This window comes from Castor canadensis, chromosome 17 (genome assembly GCF_047511655.1).
Source record: "Castor canadensis chromosome 17, mCasCan1.hap1v2, whole genome shotgun sequence".
Classification (NCBI taxonomy): domain Eukaryota; kingdom Metazoa; phylum Chordata; class Mammalia; order Rodentia; family Castoridae; genus Castor; species Castor canadensis.
Window position 1 is genome coordinate 69,730,941 of NC_133402.1, and position 17,286 is coordinate 69,748,226.

At 43.5% G+C, this 17,286-nt stretch overlaps 2 protein-coding genes across 21 annotated transcripts in view; one reads left to right on the forward strand and one right to left on the reverse strand.

Annotated features, from left to right (window-relative positions):
• Med12l (mediator complex subunit 12L) overlaps positions 1-17,286 on the forward strand; it is a 265,230-nt gene that overhangs the window by 93,668 nt on the left and 154,276 nt on the right. The gene's annotated exons all lie outside the window — the stretch shown is intronic.
• The window catches only part of P2ry14 (purinergic receptor P2Y14), a 37,714-nt gene continuing 20,674 nt past the window's right edge, over positions 247-17,286 (reverse strand). For 4 of the 7 annotated variants that reach the window (XM_074059766.1, XM_074059767.1, XM_074059768.1 and 1 more), the window contains 2 exons: positions 7,082-7,186; positions 247-2,480 (listed from right to left, as the gene is read on the reverse strand). In XM_074059766.1, coding sequence (XP_073915867.1) covers positions 1,441-2,457 — 1,017 coding nt within the window. In that variant the 5' untranslated portion in view covers positions 2,458-2,480; positions 7,082-7,186 and the 3' untranslated portion in view covers positions 247-1,440. Of the gene's footprint in view, positions 2,481-7,081; positions 17,278-17,286 lie in introns of those variants that run through there. The other 3 variants (XM_074059769.1, XM_020183831.2, XM_074059770.1) reach the window with 3 other exon arrangements.

A 17,286-nucleotide genomic window follows, 5' to 3' on the forward strand; every position in this document is an offset into this window, starting at 1 on the left:
TTCCCTTCTCCCCTTCAGTTTAGGCTGTGTTTTCTGACTTTTGCTGAGACACTGATGAGGCCTGAAATCATATGAAACACTGGCTGTGAAAAGTCTATGGCAAGTAGAATGTGTGCATTCTCTGTGCAGCTGTTTTTTCTTTTAATAGTGTGTGCAAGCAAGCATATAAAGGAGCAGCTCATGTCGTGACCTAGGAAGTCTGGTAGTGTTTACTCACATGTTGATTAAGAAAAAATATGGACAGCATTGAAATTGAAAATAATTTCTTTATTGGTACATATACTGTAAAGCATAAATAGTTATAAAAGTTATTTACAAAAATGCTTGGGAAGAACATTTGGGAGATTGGATGAGTGTCTCCTAGTCAGGTAATAACAGAGAAAGAACTTGTTTGTAACTTACAGTCATTTCTCCAGCCATCTGTTTTCCAGAAAAATATGATGTGTACATTTTCATTTCCCACTCATTCTGTTTTAGACTTACTTTCTAACCAAGTCCATTTGCTTTCTAAGAAAACTGTCTTCCCCCATCCCATAAGAGAAAAATGTATGTTCTAGAGAGTGTGTAAGAGAGAGTGTGAGTGTAAGTACCAGTGCTTGAGAGAGTGGTGTGGTGAGAGTATGTGTGAGGGACTGGGAGTCTGTATTGTCCAGCAGGGGAGGTTGCTGCCCACACATGCCAGTATCTAGCTGCTTTCTGTAGAGTTCACTTAAAATACTCTCATTCCAGAGCCCCATGCTTATTAAATGGCACAATAATCTTTTGCATAAGGTATGTATTTAACATACACACATATGCACATATATATATAAAACCTTCAAAATGCTATCAGAAAAATTACATTTTTATTGCAAAGTACATAACTTATATCTGCTTTCTTTGACATGCGATGAGATAAATTAGTAAGGCTTCTCATAAGTAAATGTATAGATGTCTGCAAACCCTGCTTCAAATTAGAGAGAACTGACCTTTCCACTACAAACAACATTTTTTTGTGTTTTTAATCAAACTCTGCCTGTTCTTAAATTGGTCTCTAAGAACTGTGTTAAAAAGGACCATACACCTTCCTAACTTCCTGCTTTTAGAGAAAGAAGATTACCTATGTGAATATCTAAAGTTCTACTTCAACTAGACTAGTTATTTTAAATTTAAACCTATGATTTTGGTGGCGTAGTATTAAATAATTGTATGTTAAGTGTTTTTCTTATTAACAAGAAAAATAAAGGTCATTATTAGAAAAATTTGCTGATGGGATTTTTTTGTTGGAGTTTAACCAAGAAGTACGGAGACTTAATTTGAACTTTATGACTGTACAAAGTATTTGGATAATGTTAGGCATATTATCCCAGGTGTGTTTCTTATTGATCCTTCGTATTCATGACTGTGTAACTGAGGTGACAGCATGTATACCTGAACTTCATTTGGAAGGGGGTTGGAAGTTCACAAGGTATCAGTGCTTTCATGAATTGTATTTCCCCTTTTGGCTTTGGAAGTGTCTAGGTCACACTGAGCTTTTAATGAGATGTGTAACTTCTTACATAAAGTTTCTCTAAATGGCTGGCATACGAAGAAATAAATGATGGGGTCCAGACACACATTTGCAGCAGATAGTAGCAGAGTGAACTCTTTCACATACAGCAGGATTTCTTTTGCCTGGCAGCTGTAATGAGCTTCTGTTTGACTCTTTGTGTAGGGGATTCTGGCAATGTGGTAAGGTACAAAACAGACAAAAAATACAAGTACAATGCTGAATATGTTGCGGCTGGATTTCCTTTTGACCGAGGTGGAATTCCTTCTGGACTTGAGATGAGACTTAAAGACCTTCCTTGTGATGGCCGTATAGAAAATGATCAACAGGAGAAACACAGCCCAGAAGATGCTCACGAAGATGTAGTTCGATGCTTTGTGCCACTTTCGTCCCAGTTCATTTTTAAGCTCCATGCACTGTATATTCGTGACATCCCTGACACTCTGGTTGGTGAGAATAATGTTTGGGACGGCGAGAAGGAGCATGAGCACCCACACCACCACGGACAGCAGCGAGCTGTAGTTCACCGACTGAATGAAAGAAGTCAAAAGGGGCTTCACGATCTTGTAGTATCTGTCAAAGCTGATGAGCCCAAAGAACACGATGCTGACGTACATGTTGACATAGAAGAACACAGCAGAGACGCGGCACACAAACACACTTAGCTGCCAGGGACCCAGGCCAAAGTCCCCCAGGATCTTGAAGGGGAACGTCAGGGCCATCAGAAAGTCAGCAATAACGATGTTCTTTAGGTAGACAATGAAACTCTTCGAGCTGGGCACGTAAAAGAATATCCATCCCGACACGCCATTGAGGATGATCCCCGCGATGAAGACTGTGCAGTACAGTGTGGGGATGATCTGCTGGGTGATGATGGTGTTCCGGGAGCAGAGCTGGTCTGGAGGCTGGGCCGTGCTGGAGTTGATCATTGCAGAACTTGTGAAGGCAAAGCCTGGGAAGACATGGTGTTAGTCACTCAAGGGAAACTTCATACTCAAGGACACTGTGGCTGAGTGATAAAGTGTAGGGCAGGGAATACAGACAGACTCTTCCAGCTGTGAGCTGTTTACTCTAGAGTGGTTAGGCCCTCCCTCCCTCCCCTCTTCCCCTGTCTTCCTTTCTTCTTTCTTTTGGAATGAAAAGGGAGGAATAGAGCAGAGAGATGACAGTGAAGAAGAACTGGAGAAGCAGGGCATTGTGGGAAGTTAGGCATATGAGTATCAGCTTTTCCCTAAAATGCTTCTGGTTTCCTTTAAATTCCACAGTTCTAGGACATGCTTGTTTAAATAGAGTCTTGCACAGTGATAGCTGTAACAGCAGAGTTAATCTTACATCTCCTCAGAACACCTTTCCTAATGCATTTGGTCTCAGCTTAGATTACAAATACTGTTTTTTTCATAAGAGAGATTTTATGGGTTCATAAACATGAATCTGAACATTGCCTGCTTCTAGAGCGCTGTTGTAGCAGACATTTTTTTAAAAGCCTTCCCTGTATATATATTTTACACAGAAGGTAACTGTCTTATACATCTAAATGTTAACTGGCATTTTTAATTTGAAATTATGGGTACCTTTTCAAAATGGAGCTTTTCTGTGTTTTTTTGTTTTGCCATTGAAAAACTGGTTGCATTGTTTTTATAACTGGAAAATAAAGACACAAATGATAAAAATCCCATAAAGACCCAAGAACCTTGTAGAGCTGCATGGCCTAGTGCATGACCCACACATAGCTGCAGACTACTTTAAATGTGTCTGCTGCAGACTGAGATAGACTGTGAGTGTAGAACACACACTGGATCTTGCACAATGACTATGAAAAACTGAATGCAAAATATCTCCGTACTTCAATGTTGATTACATGTTGAAATGATGATGTTTTTAGACATAGGTTAAGGCAGGGCATGGCAGTACACTCCTGCAATCCCAGATACCCAGGAGACAGAGGTAGGCCTGACCCAGTGACGTCCGGTGGCTGGAAGTCCCATCTTGAGGTGATCATATCTGTGTCCGTGGCTTCCAGCAATTAGTTCTGGATTCTTCTATAGCTTAAGGAGCCTAGCCCTGTTTTTCCTTTATGTAGATTTGCTGTTTGATGCTGACTACCTTGTCCTCACCTTTGACCTCCTGGCTTGGATACCCTTCCTTTGGGAATCTTTGCCCTCCCCAGCCTGGGTGGGGTGCAGGTTCCCTTCTGCTACGGTAGCCCCTTCCAAGGGGAGAGGCCATGCCGCTTGTCATTGTATTCAGGACCTTCACATCTAGACCAGGATCATGGTACAGAGAGATGGTGGAGGACAGGGGTTCCTTAGGTCAGAGATATATCTGGTTTGTGTTGGCATTTCTGTGCCTAGTGCCATGCCGTGTGCACTGCAAGTAACTGGCTATGCTAGCAAGATTATGGAAGTGTGAGAAAGGGGGAATTTGGAAAGAATGTCCTTGCCAACCTTGCAAGACTGTCTTGTTCTGGTGTTTGTTCCCTTCACCTGTGCTTCATAGCAAAGCTAGATATGTTTAGAGCGGCCTGACTTTGTCAGCCTGTGCTCTTCCTGTGGAGACAAGATTATCTTCAATTACTTCCTCCACGAAACTCTCATTAGCTCTTCCCCTTTCACCTCTTCTAGCCTTCCATGCTTGGCTCTGGGCTCCATGCCTTGCTTTGTCAGTCTCCTGTGGCCTTTGGGCATAAGATCTTTCTTCATACTGTGTTAGTTAGCTTTCTGTTACTGTGACACAATGCCTGTGATAACCACCTTGCTGTCAGTTTCGGAAGCTTCAGTCTGTGATTTTTTTTTTTTTGGCCCTGTTGCTTTGGGTCTGGGGCCACTGGTCAGGGAGTCAAGAGTGGGCTACCTGCAGTCCCTCCAGGGCCGTGTTCTCAGAGACCTCAAGCCTCCCATTATTTTCCATCTTGTAAAGGGTCTGCCTCCTTCCAGTAGCAACACATGGGGGCCACACCTGTAACACCCACATTAAAAGCACAGTGCAGATGTCAGATGGGGGAGGGGGAGCCCGTGTTCCATTTTTAACTGTTCACTGTAGGAAGAGTCATGTCTAGTAAGTAACCCCGACAGTTGGTGCGTGTTTATCTAAAGCCCTCTCTGTGGAGGTGGAGTGACTGCTGCCCTAGTCTCCGGCCATGATGGGGGCTGCATGGTAGGCACTCACGTTTAAATTAGACGTTATTTTGAAGAAGGGACATGTGGGCTGTGTAATCTCTAGTGAAGTAGTGAAGAATTCCCCAGAAATGATATAATGAGAGCCAGTTCCTTTTCTTTTAAAAATACTGTGGAAGCCACTATGTATAGAAAGAGCAATGGATTTCTCAGAACGCATTTCATGAGAGACGATTCCTTTCCCTACAGAAATCTGTGTGGGGTTGTTGTGTGTCTTGGGACTTGGAGAGCTTTGAGCTGTAGCATCTGCTTAGGGACCCAAGGTTACCAGTTCCGAATTCTGCCTTTTAAGTTCTGTGTCCCAGAGGTAGTCCTCTGGCTGGCTCGGGTGGTTCCCAAACACCTTGGTGCTGTTTTGGCAGCTTTGGAGTCATCACAGATGGAAGTGTCAGTTTTAGGATGGAATAGCTTGACACCTGCTGGTTGGGGAAGGGGATGTTTTCTTCCTGTGTGGTGTTAAATATGCCAGAGGTTCGAATGAGGGCCAGTCCTGTCAGCTTAAATGAAAACTCTGAGTAATGAGCTAAGAATAAATTCTAAGATAGGTTTGTTTTTTAAAGATAGGATCTCATAATCCAGTCTGGCCTAGAACTTGCTATGTAGCCCAGGCTAGCTTTGAACTCGTGTTACTCCTTACCTCCTTCTTCTAAGTGCTGAGATTACAGATGTGCACTACCACACCAGGCTCCAAGACATTATTGGCTGTGTTTTTTGAGCTCTTAAATATTAAAAGAAAAATTTTTTTAGGTGGTGGTGTGTTGGTAAGGGCCTGGGGCATTGGCAAGTGATAAGTGTGTCTGTCCAGTGGGCTTGGTTATCCTCAGAGTGTGCATCCTTTTCTGTGGGTGGATCCGTCCAGTGATGAGTGGAGAAATTTGTGACAAGGGACCAGTCAAGGTAGTGGAGTGACTCAAGGTCATCTGCCTAGTAAGCTTGAGGACCTGAGGTCAAACCCCATTACCTCAAAAAAAACCCAACAAGGTCGATTTCATATTGAGACCAAAATGCAAGAGTATGTGTTGGGTAAGAAGCTGGACAAGGTCATGTTGACCTTCTAATATGTGACCAGTCTCCTTATCTTTAGTGGATGATTTAATGTCCCACAGTGGAGGAATGGTCACTTCCTGATGTTGACTATAAGCGGTTAAAGTAAGCGAGGACCAAATGATGAGAAGAATAGGAAGAAGCTGTTGGCGCAGCCAGCAGCTCTATACCCCAGGCTCTCTTACTTAGTTGATTTGCTTCTTACTGACTTTCCCCAGTGTGTTAAAGGGGAGAGACAGGCAATAAAGAAATGATGAAGATAGGAAGGGCCAACTGAAAATGGACAAGGGGGCCCTCTGGTGAGCCAGAGGTGGCTGTGTCTGTGGAGCCCTGCTGTGGCATTGTTGCTGAATTTCTGTAAAGTGATTGTTATCTTAACTTTGAGGCATTAAGAATGTAAAAACTGCTTCCTGAGTACCTGAGAGTATATTTAAGATAGGCTTTCTCTCTCTTTTTTTTTTTTTTGGCAGCACTGGGATTTGAACTCAGGGCCTCACACTTGCTTAGGCAGGTGCTCTTACTGCTTGAGCCACTCCACCAGCTCTTTTTTGTGAAGGGTTTTTTCGAGATAGGGTTTCACAGACTATTTGTCCGAGCTGGCTTAGAACCAAGATCCTCCTGATCTCTGCCTCCCAAGAAGCTAGGATGACAGGTGTGAGCCACTGGTGCCCAGCTAAGACAGATTTCTGTATGGGGCTAAGCTTCTTAAAAAGGGATTCTTAGTAGTGTAGGTCTTCCTCTTCTCACAGGTGGATGCCTTCCCTGTTTCACAAATCGAGATAAGTAGGAATGAATAAGTGGTATGAAATGATTCAACATACACCTGCCTATCCATCCTCATGTTAAGTCTGGTGACTCTGAAAACAAAAGAATAGTGCTGAGGGGATGTATGAGGCCTGAGAGCAGGTGTCACAGGAGTGTCATGTGAATTTCTTACCCCTATTTGTTCTGCAAAGGTAGAAAGAATGTCAGTGCAAAAAGATTTAGTCTGATGTAGATAGGGAGTGAACTTGACCCTTATTGAAGTGTGAGGTCATGGGATCGTGTGGCATTGCTTTCAAGTTGAGGAGTGCATGGACAGGATTTACTTGACACCAGCCTACAGGGCAGCGTCAGCCAGACTTGTGTCAATCTTAGCAAAGGCTGAGCTGAGCTCATGCCTCATTTTCTGTGCATTTCCATACAGTGTCATCTTTCTCTTTTGTGGACTGGCTTCTACCATCTTCACTGTGTGTGTGTAATTCTGCGTTCTCTGAAGAATAGAAATGATTCCTTCATGGCATTTCTATGAAATTAACAAAGCTCTTGACGATACCTGAAGGTTTTTTTCAGTTACCTTTAAAACTTTTTGCATAGAGTGAGGTTTTCCTTCAGTGATGTTGTTGAGCCCAGTGAGTACTTCTCATCTCAAGGTGACCTGGGTATTTCGTCCTCAGGGATTCTGTGTTACAGGACAGAAATGAAGAATGTTTCATTGAACAAATCCCAGACTGTCTTTATTGAAGACTTACCTTTAAGATACAGCTTGTATATTTGTGAACTGTTTCAACATGTGCAATTGTTTTTTGTTGTGGTCATTGTAATCAATATTGATTATTGATCTGACTACAAGTGCTGGTGGAAAACTTAGAAACTCTGCTCAAATGCTGGCCAGAATGTTTTTTGTTATTGGTTTGTATTTTTCTCTGTGGACACAGATGCTTAAACTAGTTCATTAAACCACTGAATTTAACAGTTTATCACTTTAGCCTGGAAATCATAGGTCTAATGTTGGTGTTCTTTTTTTTTTTTTTTTAACCCTTCAGGTTAAGTGTTGTTGCTCTTCGTTGTGGCATGTGTGGCCTTGGTCCTGATTTATCTCCATTGCAGGTGGTCTAACCCCTAACCCCACCATGTGACCATCAAAACTGTTTCCAGATATTGCTGCTGTCCTCTGGAGAGCAGAATCAACCTTGTTTGTAACACTGGTCTGAGGATGCTGACGTGTGGGCTTTACCCTCTGATAGGAAGAGGGCAAGTTTGGAGGAATAGTGGCTGGACTTGGTTCTGCCTTGGTCTATGTTGTTGCTTTTCTGAGTCCTTTAAACTGGTGATTTTGAAACTGTAATGTGCAGGCATGTTACCTGGGCTTTGCTAGTATGAGGACTGAGACCCCAGTTCTGCTGGCTCTTTTTGAGTGACATGCTACTCTTTTTAACTGTACAGGAGGTATTTAATAAATGGAGAGAGTGGAAAAAACTTGCTTATTATTTTTTTCTGCATAAGGACTCCAGACAGGAAAATCTAGGACCTTTCTTAGAATTTATTCATTGCAGATTTCATTGTAATCAGTCTCATTGGTGTTTCTTGGAAATATAAACAGATATATTTTATCAAAGCCTGCTTGGAAATAAGCGACTGTGATCACCTAGACTATTCCTGAGAGATGATGAGATTGTTTTCAGAAAGGCAGGACAACAGGGAAGTTCTCTGTGGAGTGCTGCACACCATCCTGATGCCAGCTCTGAGCAGTGCTGGGCGGGAGGGGTGGGCTGTAGCTCTGGCACCCTACTTGCTCCCAGGAAGGAAGCAGGATGGGGGAGGGGGTGTGTGCCTGGGCTTTAGCTTCTCTGTTATTATTTAATAAGCCTAACACAGTTTGAATATCCCTTCTCCAAATGTCTAGAGTGCATAGTGTTCTGGGCTTTGGAGTGTTTGCATGAACGTTTCAGGTCTAAGCATAAGCTTCATTTCTGTGTCCTATGTACCTCATACTCATGTGTGTACCTTATACACACAGCCTGAAGCAATTTTACGCAGTATTTTCAGTGTGCCTGAAGTTGAGTGACCCATCAAGGAAGTGTCATGTCTCCACTCACAAAGTTTGATTTTGGAGTATTTCCAGCTCAGCTCTGGATTAGGGGTGTATAACCTGAGTCACTGTTAACACTAGCGACTGATGCATTAACGTAACTGCATTAGTTTTTGTGCTTTTATTTTTATATATTTGAGATATTTTTAAATAAGAAATGAAGATGTACCCGGACCCCTCAGAACCTCCTCATCCACCCAAGTGTAAACTCAGCTCTGTCTTCTCTGCCATCCATTCCAGACTCCAAAACTCATGGGATCAAAAGTGGAAGTTGCCACTATAAACCCTGCATTACCTGTGAGAAAGGGGTGGATCGGAACGGATGACAGACAAGTCCCTTTCTTCTGAGCACTTTGAGCAGAACTTGTAACAAAGTGCAAGCCTGGCATATCCTGCTCACAAGAGTGGTCTGCCTTTACTGTCTTGTGGTGGTTTGAGCAGATCATGGCTGCAAGGTGTAACACAGGCACCTGGAACACTCAGATGTGTGGTCCCACCAGCTTCTGAATGCTAAATGCTGGAGGCCTTGACAGTGGGACACATGACCGGCCTTACACCAGCAATTGTGTCTGGGCAGTCAGCATGAATCCGTGGTAAAGTCATCTGTTATCTTTGGAATGGTCCAGGGTTTCTTCACCCTGGCACTCTTGACATTTTGTCTGGTTCCAGTCCTCTGTGGGTGGGTGGACCTGTGCACTGCTGGGTGTTCAACAGCCTCCCTGACCTCTCTCCACTAGGTGGCAGTAGCACTTTGTTACTGTCTCCAGATCTGGTTGGTACCCACTGCAGCAGCCCCTTAATGGTAGGTGTATTTGATAGCCTTCTGACTCAAGAAGAGAATTTACCTGCTTTCTTGTCAAACTTACCTGTATATGGAATACTTCATTAGCAACAAAGAATCCATATGCTGAGGTCCAGGAATGTGAACTAGGCTCTGCTTACTGCTTTGTTGGAATGGTGGGCAGCCAGTGCAAGTAGTGATTTGAAATTGTGACAGATGCTAAGTGTCCCTATGCATCAGTGTTTATATCTCTAAATTGAGAGGGTGGTCGGTACCTGTGGGTTTCCATTTGTGGAAGCATCCTGGTGCCTGGTGCCTGGCAGTGTGTGACACTGTGGCAACTCTGGGGTTCAGGGGTGATGCAGCTGACATCAGAATATGCAAATGCCTGTGGGACCCCCCAGGCTCCCTGTCCCTCCTGGGGTTGTGTCCCTCAGATTTCCCTCACCCAGTTCTGCACTGAACACAGGACTGCAGGAGGCCCAGAAGATCCTGTCTACTGAGCTCCGAGCCTTCTTAGGTACATGGTTCAGCAGTGCTTCCCTGGGGAGGGGAGGAGGAAGCTGGCTTCCCATGGGCCCTCCAAGGTGAGCAGTAGGAGTGAAGTCCCGGGTGCTTTGTGCTCTTCTTTGGCAGTACCTGTAGCTGAGTCCCTGATGCAAATGACACAGAGCTCTGAGGAGCTCCTGCTTCAGTTTTTGACCTGATGCCTCTTTCTCTCTGGAATTAGGTCAAGGGGCTTGGATTCCTGAGTTTCTTTCGGCCTGTTCTTCTGTGGCAGTGTTTTGGAATAAGGGCTCTATTCCCCTGAGCCAGGCAAGGAAATGAGCCTCCAACCTCTTCTGGCCTGGATGAGATGGTGTTTGCATTTCCCAGTTAGGCAAACAGCACTCAGATCTTCAGATACTGCTGCCCAGGCCATTAGTGGATGTTCCTTTGCTGTGCAGAAGGGAACATTTCCATTTCTGAGAATGCAACAGCTGTCACTCTTCAGCTAAAGAGCAGCCACCTGTGAGGCAGGGTTATAAAGCTGAGGGAAAAGAGTGTATATGAATACCCTGCACTCTTAGTGGGAGTGGAAATACTGTGCAGATGCACTCCTTTCAAAGTTAGTAGAACTTAAGTGTGGAATTCACATTTGAAATCAAAGTCTTATTTTGTTACTGGTCCTAGGCTGGCAGATTGGGGTCCATTGCACAGTGTTCATGTCCTTTTCAGGCCATTCCACTAGTGATTGTTTTGCCTTTCCAGTGTGTTTCAGCAGGACTCGTCAACACAGTAGAGTGGTCTTATGTCCACTGACACCCGTGGAGCTGTCAGTTGCCATTTCACCATTGCCACAGATGCAGTGTCTCTTGCAAGCATTCTGATAATAACAAGTGCTCCTGCCTGTAGCCGGTGCTATGGCTTTGTGCTCCTGTTTCTGCTTCCTTGGACCTTGTGAAACTGGCCAGGACCAGTTTGGTTTTACTTGGTGGTCCCATGGGTGCACCCTGCAAGTACTTCCTCCTAATCTTACTTTTCTCTTGTATTTTTACTGTCTTCCTCAGGTTGGAGGCTGTGTCCCTTCAACTGCAACCTACTGTAAGTCCATACTCTTAATTAAAACAGTGAAAAAGGTCTGTGGATAAAGAAATGGTGACTCCTCAGTATGCTCAGGCCTTTTTCATCCTTTTTTTTTTTTTTTTTTTTGCACTGGGATTTGTACTTGGCCTCACACTTGCTAGGTTTACTAGGCAGGCACCCTATGCTTGAACCATTCTGCCAGCCCCTTTTCCATCCTGTGTAACAAGAACCCTTGCAGATGGAGAAATGGCAATGCCTCTTGCTTCCAAACGTCACTTCCCATTGGCTCCTTGGAGAAACGTACAATTTCAAATCAAGTATGGGTGACTGTGAGCTGAGTTGAGATGTCCTGCGGGCAGCAAGCCAGGAAGTGGGGCATGGCGAAACAGGGCCGGGGTGCTGACTCAGAGGCACTTCTAACTTGGGGTGGTTCGGGCACCAATAAGAATGAAAGTAATAGATGGAGGCACACTAGATTTGAGAGTTCGTAGTGGTGTTCGGCATACAGATTAGAGGAGGGAGGTGAAATCAGGAAAGCTCTTCTCTACCGAATACCAGCTAGTAAGGGTAGAGGAAACAGAAGAATTACGAAGCCACCATTTTGCAACTTGAGTACAGTTGGTGACTCGGGCAGTGATATTCCATGCCAGCCCAAAGCTCTTGGCTGATGGTTGTAAGTGAACAGACTCTTCTAGTCTGAAAACAGACCCTCATACCCATTAGAATAATAAAGACAAAAATTGGGTCTCCTCAGTGGGGATTACTGGTGGTCACTGACTGATAGGACTTCCCCAGAATGGGATAACTTGGCACTTTTTGCCTCCTGCTGGGATGCAGTGAACTGTGTACAACATGCTTATGTAATTTTGTCTCCAAAGCTAGTCATGAATGAGCATTAAAGACAAAAGTAAATGTGGTGAAGTCTGTGAAACAATCAGCCTAGACAAAACAAACAAACAAACAAAAAACCCCAACATGGTGGATGGCTAGGGATGGGGAGACAGCAGTTGTAGATTAAAAGAGGCCAAAGAGAAATAGCCCAATAAGTTGTGATTTGTTGATGGAAAAAGCAGCCATAGAAATTGTTTTGGGGACAATTGTGTAAATATGTACAGCAATATATTACTGAATGAATAGTCATCACCCTGGATTATTAATAGCGTGGTCAGGTAGGAGAATTCAGAGATGCCTAGGGACCGGTCATGATTGCCTGCAACTTAGTTTCAAAGTGACTCAGTATAATGAAACAAAGTATATGTGTGCACATACTTGTGCTCATGTCCTCTTGTGTTTACTATAGCATAGATGCATTATGTAGGCGCATGTACACCTACAGTATTCGAGGCATGAATTAACTTTGGGGGAGGGCTCCTGGGTTCAGCGTCTCACAAATACTCGTTCCCTAGACTTGCTGCTTTTCTTCTCAGTCACCTTGGGGGCTCTCTTGCCCGTCCTTAAAGCGGGTGCAGCTTGTACTCTTGGACATCTTTACCTTCTCTTTTAAGTCAAAGAAATCTGTACTTGAAACCTTTTTAATACCATCATTTATAAAACGAAATTTCCATTGTTCTTTCAAGTATTCCTTTGGAATAAAGTAGTGAAAAACACAGACATAACCCTTACCCTTGGAGCTCAGGGTCTGGCACCCTCAGTGTCACCTTTGAGGCCTGTCTCAGCTCCAGGCTGAAGCTGCTCAGGGTCACTTGCAGCTCTGGCTGTGGAGGGGCTGTTGTCCTACCCATGAGGAAAGGCTCACAATAGCTGCCTAAGCCCTGTTTCATCCCAGTTGCCCATGTCTGACCTCTTTTCTTCCTCCTCACATCCCACAGCAGTGGCTCCCATTCCCTGGATGAATTGCTTTTAAAAATACTTTTGTTTTTCAGTGGAGCATTTGGTCCTTTATGTGGTGCATGCTAAAGGTACAGCAAAGAGTCCAGCATCCCCTTGAGAGCCTGCGCCTCGCCTACTGCCTCCCAGCCCTTTCCTGTTCCTCCACCCAGAGCTAGCCCTGCCCCGAGTTTTGCCTCTCGTTTTCTCCCTTTCAAAGCACACGTGTGCACAATTCCTCTGTAAAATTTGCCATGCAGCACGTTGTCTTCTAGGGCTTCTTAAAAGGCCACTACCCAGCCTTGTTTCTAAAGTTCATCACTTTGAAAACAAATTGGAAGTCCTTGGTAAGAATGACCATTGTCTCACCCTGCAGCTGACATTTTAACTTCCAGGTGTGTGCCCTAGAATGGTCACAGAAGTACTATTGATAGATAGTAGCAAAAAAAGGACAAGCAGCTTAAATGATTTTTCAGGAATGAAAATAAATGAATTCTGTCTCTGAACTTTGAAATCCTTGAGCAGTCCTGATAAGATAGAAACAGCTCATATCATAGTTGAGAAAACCAGAGTCTACGGAGTTTGAAGAAATTGTTTTTGTTGTGGGACTGAGACTGAGCTCTGGTTATGGCCACTTCAAACCTTAACTACTTGGGAATCTCATGTTCAATTAAAGACGCATGTTGTTACTAGTCTGTTCTACTGCATGGGGACGGAGCTTTGCATTTTCACCTAACCCAGAAAGTATGCCTAGTAGAATGTTTTGATGCCTGGCCTGAAACATCCTTATTTTACACAGAAAGAAAGCAGAGGAAGAGGGCTTAGTGGGTGAGGAAGTCCCTACAGGAGGTGACAGGGCTCCTGTGACTGCCACCCGACTCTCCAAGCCACCAGTTGCTCTGCCATCTGACCTGTGTGTGTGGTCTTGGCTGCCAGCCGCCCTCCATTTGGTGACAGGGAGAAGCCTCGCAAGACAGTTGGCTCTCATTGTGCATGGACGTTATTCAGTTACTTAGGTATCCTTGGTCCAGTGAAGAAAATTCAAAATGAAACACCACCTCCTAGCCTCCCTCCTGAATCTCTCTAACAGCCAGTGCCTGGGAGAACTCTCGAGCATGCTCCTGTTTCCACTCTGCCCCAATAAAGCAGGAAAAGTTTCCAGGTCCTACAAGGGGGAGAAAACTACTGTTCCTGTGTAAAGAGACCTAAGACAAACTCATCAGTGCAGATGTACTTGGAGCCCTGTCCTTTGCTGTCTCTGTACCTTTGTGTGTCCCTGTCAAGCTGACCACCTTCTCAAAAGTCTTCCTTCTAGGCAGTGTACACGCAGCCACACCTCTGCCCACTGTTCTCTAGCCTGTCACCCCTTTTATTTTCTTCATTTCTCATCATTATCTGAAATAATACTGTTTTTCATCTTACTCTCTTTTCTCCCATATCTATACATATACCAGCCTCCCCAAAGGTGAGCTTTGTGTGAACATACTTCTTTCTCTTGTTCTCTAAGTTGGCAGAATTTATGCTAGTGCCTGCCACAGAACAGATACTCAATGAAAATTTATTGACTGTTTGGACAAATGTATTTATAAAGTGGTGATCAAATCAGTCGCTTAGAACTACCAGGTAAGTCTGTTCAGGGCGTCTAGGGTTTTAAAATATATTCTTACTTGTCACTTTCTTTAAGAAGAATGGAAGCTGGGTATGGTGCTACATACCTATCATCCCAGGTACTTGGGAGACAAAGACTGCAAGAATCTCTGTTGGAGACTGTCCCCAGGAAAAACACGAGACCCTATCTGAAAAATAACTAAAAAAAGCAAAATGGGATGGGGGCTTGGCTCAAATGGTAGAGCACCTGCCTAGCACACGAGTTCAAACCCCAGTACCACCGAAAGAAAAAAAAAAAAGTTAAAAATATGTAGATATCCTTTTTTAATTTTTGGGTCACAAACTTGCAATAATATAATTCTTTATTCTTTATACATTGTTTTCATGCAGTCTTCAAGTATGGATGTCTGAAAATTTATTTTGTTATTAATGTTAGTAATCTCCTTCAAACTCAATACCCAGCACAAAAGCCAAGCCTTGGACAGTGAACCACCTCATGAGGTCCCCCCTCCCCTCCCCCACTTCTCGCCTCTGGCCACCTTCATTTCATGGGATCCAAATCCTGCAGTCTTCGCTCTTGCATAGTTTTGTTAAGGTCTCTGTATTCCTGAAGTGTATATGTGCAGATGCACCCGTGGCAAGTATATTCATGCATATGCAATTTTGATTTTTTAAAGCTGTAAGCTTTTAGTGATTTTCTGTGTATCATATCAACGTGATATGTAAAAAGTGATTTTACATATACAGATTGAGTATCTACTGCCTGAGAGTCTTAGGACCACAAGGTTTCAGATTTCAGAGTTTTGGGATTTTGAGATGTTTGCATAGCCTTCACTGGTTGAACATGCATAATCTGAAAATCTGAAATGCTCAGAAAGTTTCAAACCTCTGTAAAAGTTCAAGTTCCAATAATATTGACTATTTCATGCAGTGTGATTGTTGCCACTACGACAGCCAGTCGAGGGTCACCTGTCCTGTATATTCTTGCACCTCCAACTTGTGTTTATGTACAAATCACAATTTTTATTGGGTGCACTCATCGTAAATCAGACTAGGGTGGAAAGGTGAAAAGATGGGATTCCTTTAAGTCCTGTCCTTGGCCTTTAATGGATAGATCACTTGGTTCCAGACCTCGAACCTCTCTGGGTCCCATTTCCTGATCCTGAAGCAGAGGCAACAGAGAAAGCTTCCCCAATTGTGCAGCCACAGAGACATCAGTGAGATGAGGCCTTAACTGTGGAGGCTTGTGCCCATGGGAGCCCTGTACTTGTCCTTGGGATAGTTAATTACAGGGCTTGGCTCTCTCTGTCCTAGAACCATTAGGTGAAATACCCTTGCCCCCTGATGGTGGGTTTGCCTTTGAGAGTGTGTCTGTCTGCCTGTTTTCATACAATCTTAGCCTTGAGGCAGAGAAAGTTCTTTTCTGTTGGGTTGAGTGGTAAAATTGGTGATATTTGGCTCTTTTTTTTAACTTCCCCAAATTCCCACTTCTTGTAGTTAATGTTTATACATTTAAAGTTATTAGAAAAGTTACCACAAATGAAAACAGTCTGTATATCTGCACTGGTACCAAAGGGGGTGTGGCAAACAAGAACAAGTAAACCCAGGTCTTGTTTTGCTTTTCAAAGCTGAGTTGTATCTGAGTTTTCTTTGTCGGGCAATCTTGGTTCCATGTGCTGATACCTAGCAGCCATGAAGTGCCTTCCCCTGTAGGTGGGCTGAGAGAGGCACTCACATGCTGCCGGGCACTTCAGCTGTGGTTGTGCACCTATGTGTGCACGTGGAACGTGGAACACTCCCTGCTGCTGTTGTAGAGATAGGCTTACCAGGCTGCGTTGCTCCATTTAAAGTCATTTGTTGGAAGCAGTTTGTTTTCTAAAAATACTAAATTCACTAGTTTTATTTTTTTTCCAGTGTGGGGTGTCCTGCAGTTGATAGATTATTCTCTAAGTCTTTGCCTCCCTCAGTTGTACTGTTACAGTTTCTCTAGAAAACGTGACTGTTTTTAAAAACATACTTGGGGGTGATGGGAAACAAAGTAGAATGAACTCTAGCGTGATTTATGTTCTAAAATTAGTAGTCAAGGCTTTATGGAATTTACTGTGCAATTTATAGAGATAGAAACAACGGAGCAGACTTTACAGATTGTATTCTTTGTCCTTGCCACTGCAAGTTCAAGCCAAAACCACCAGGAACACTCGATAGTTACATCTGTTAGGTCCCAGGGGAAGAACAAAGGTTAAGAATCAAGGAAATGGAAATTGAAGCCTCCCCCATTAAACAGCTATGAGAACTATTTAATTCCTGTTTCTTTCCTTGAAAATGGATTGCGACTCACCACCAAGTTCACCAGGAGCCAGTGTTTATGTTTCAGAGTAGATGGAGGGGTTTCCTTCACAAAGCATTTCATGCTTCCTCTTGGCTTTTGTGGAGTTTGCTGCCTTTCATGCTTTTAAACCAGACCTTCTGGTTTTTGTTTTCTTTCTTCAACATTTTAGTTTTAGACTGCTTTTGCCTTGAGGATTACTCCATAACCGAGCTCTAACTGGCCCACTTTACCATATCAGACAATTCATTTTAACTCCTTATCCACATACACACAGCATTGTCCTGTGATAGGCTTACAGATATATGTATATTTTTTAAATTAGGAATTTCCAAACTCCTAATGTATGAGCCCCATGGGAAGAACTGTGTTCTTCATTAAGTTGGAAAGGAGTTTTTACAGAGAAAAGTTAACTAGACTTAATTTATTTTTGAACTTGGGAAGGTCCAGTCTCAGCTATAAATCTGCTGTTCCCTCCATTAATTAAGAAGAGTTTAGGAGGCAGAAAGGATAGAAAGCCCTTTCCATTGGAATCACAAGTTTTCTGTTGGTCACCCTATCATGGGTGGGGTTTTCCTACTC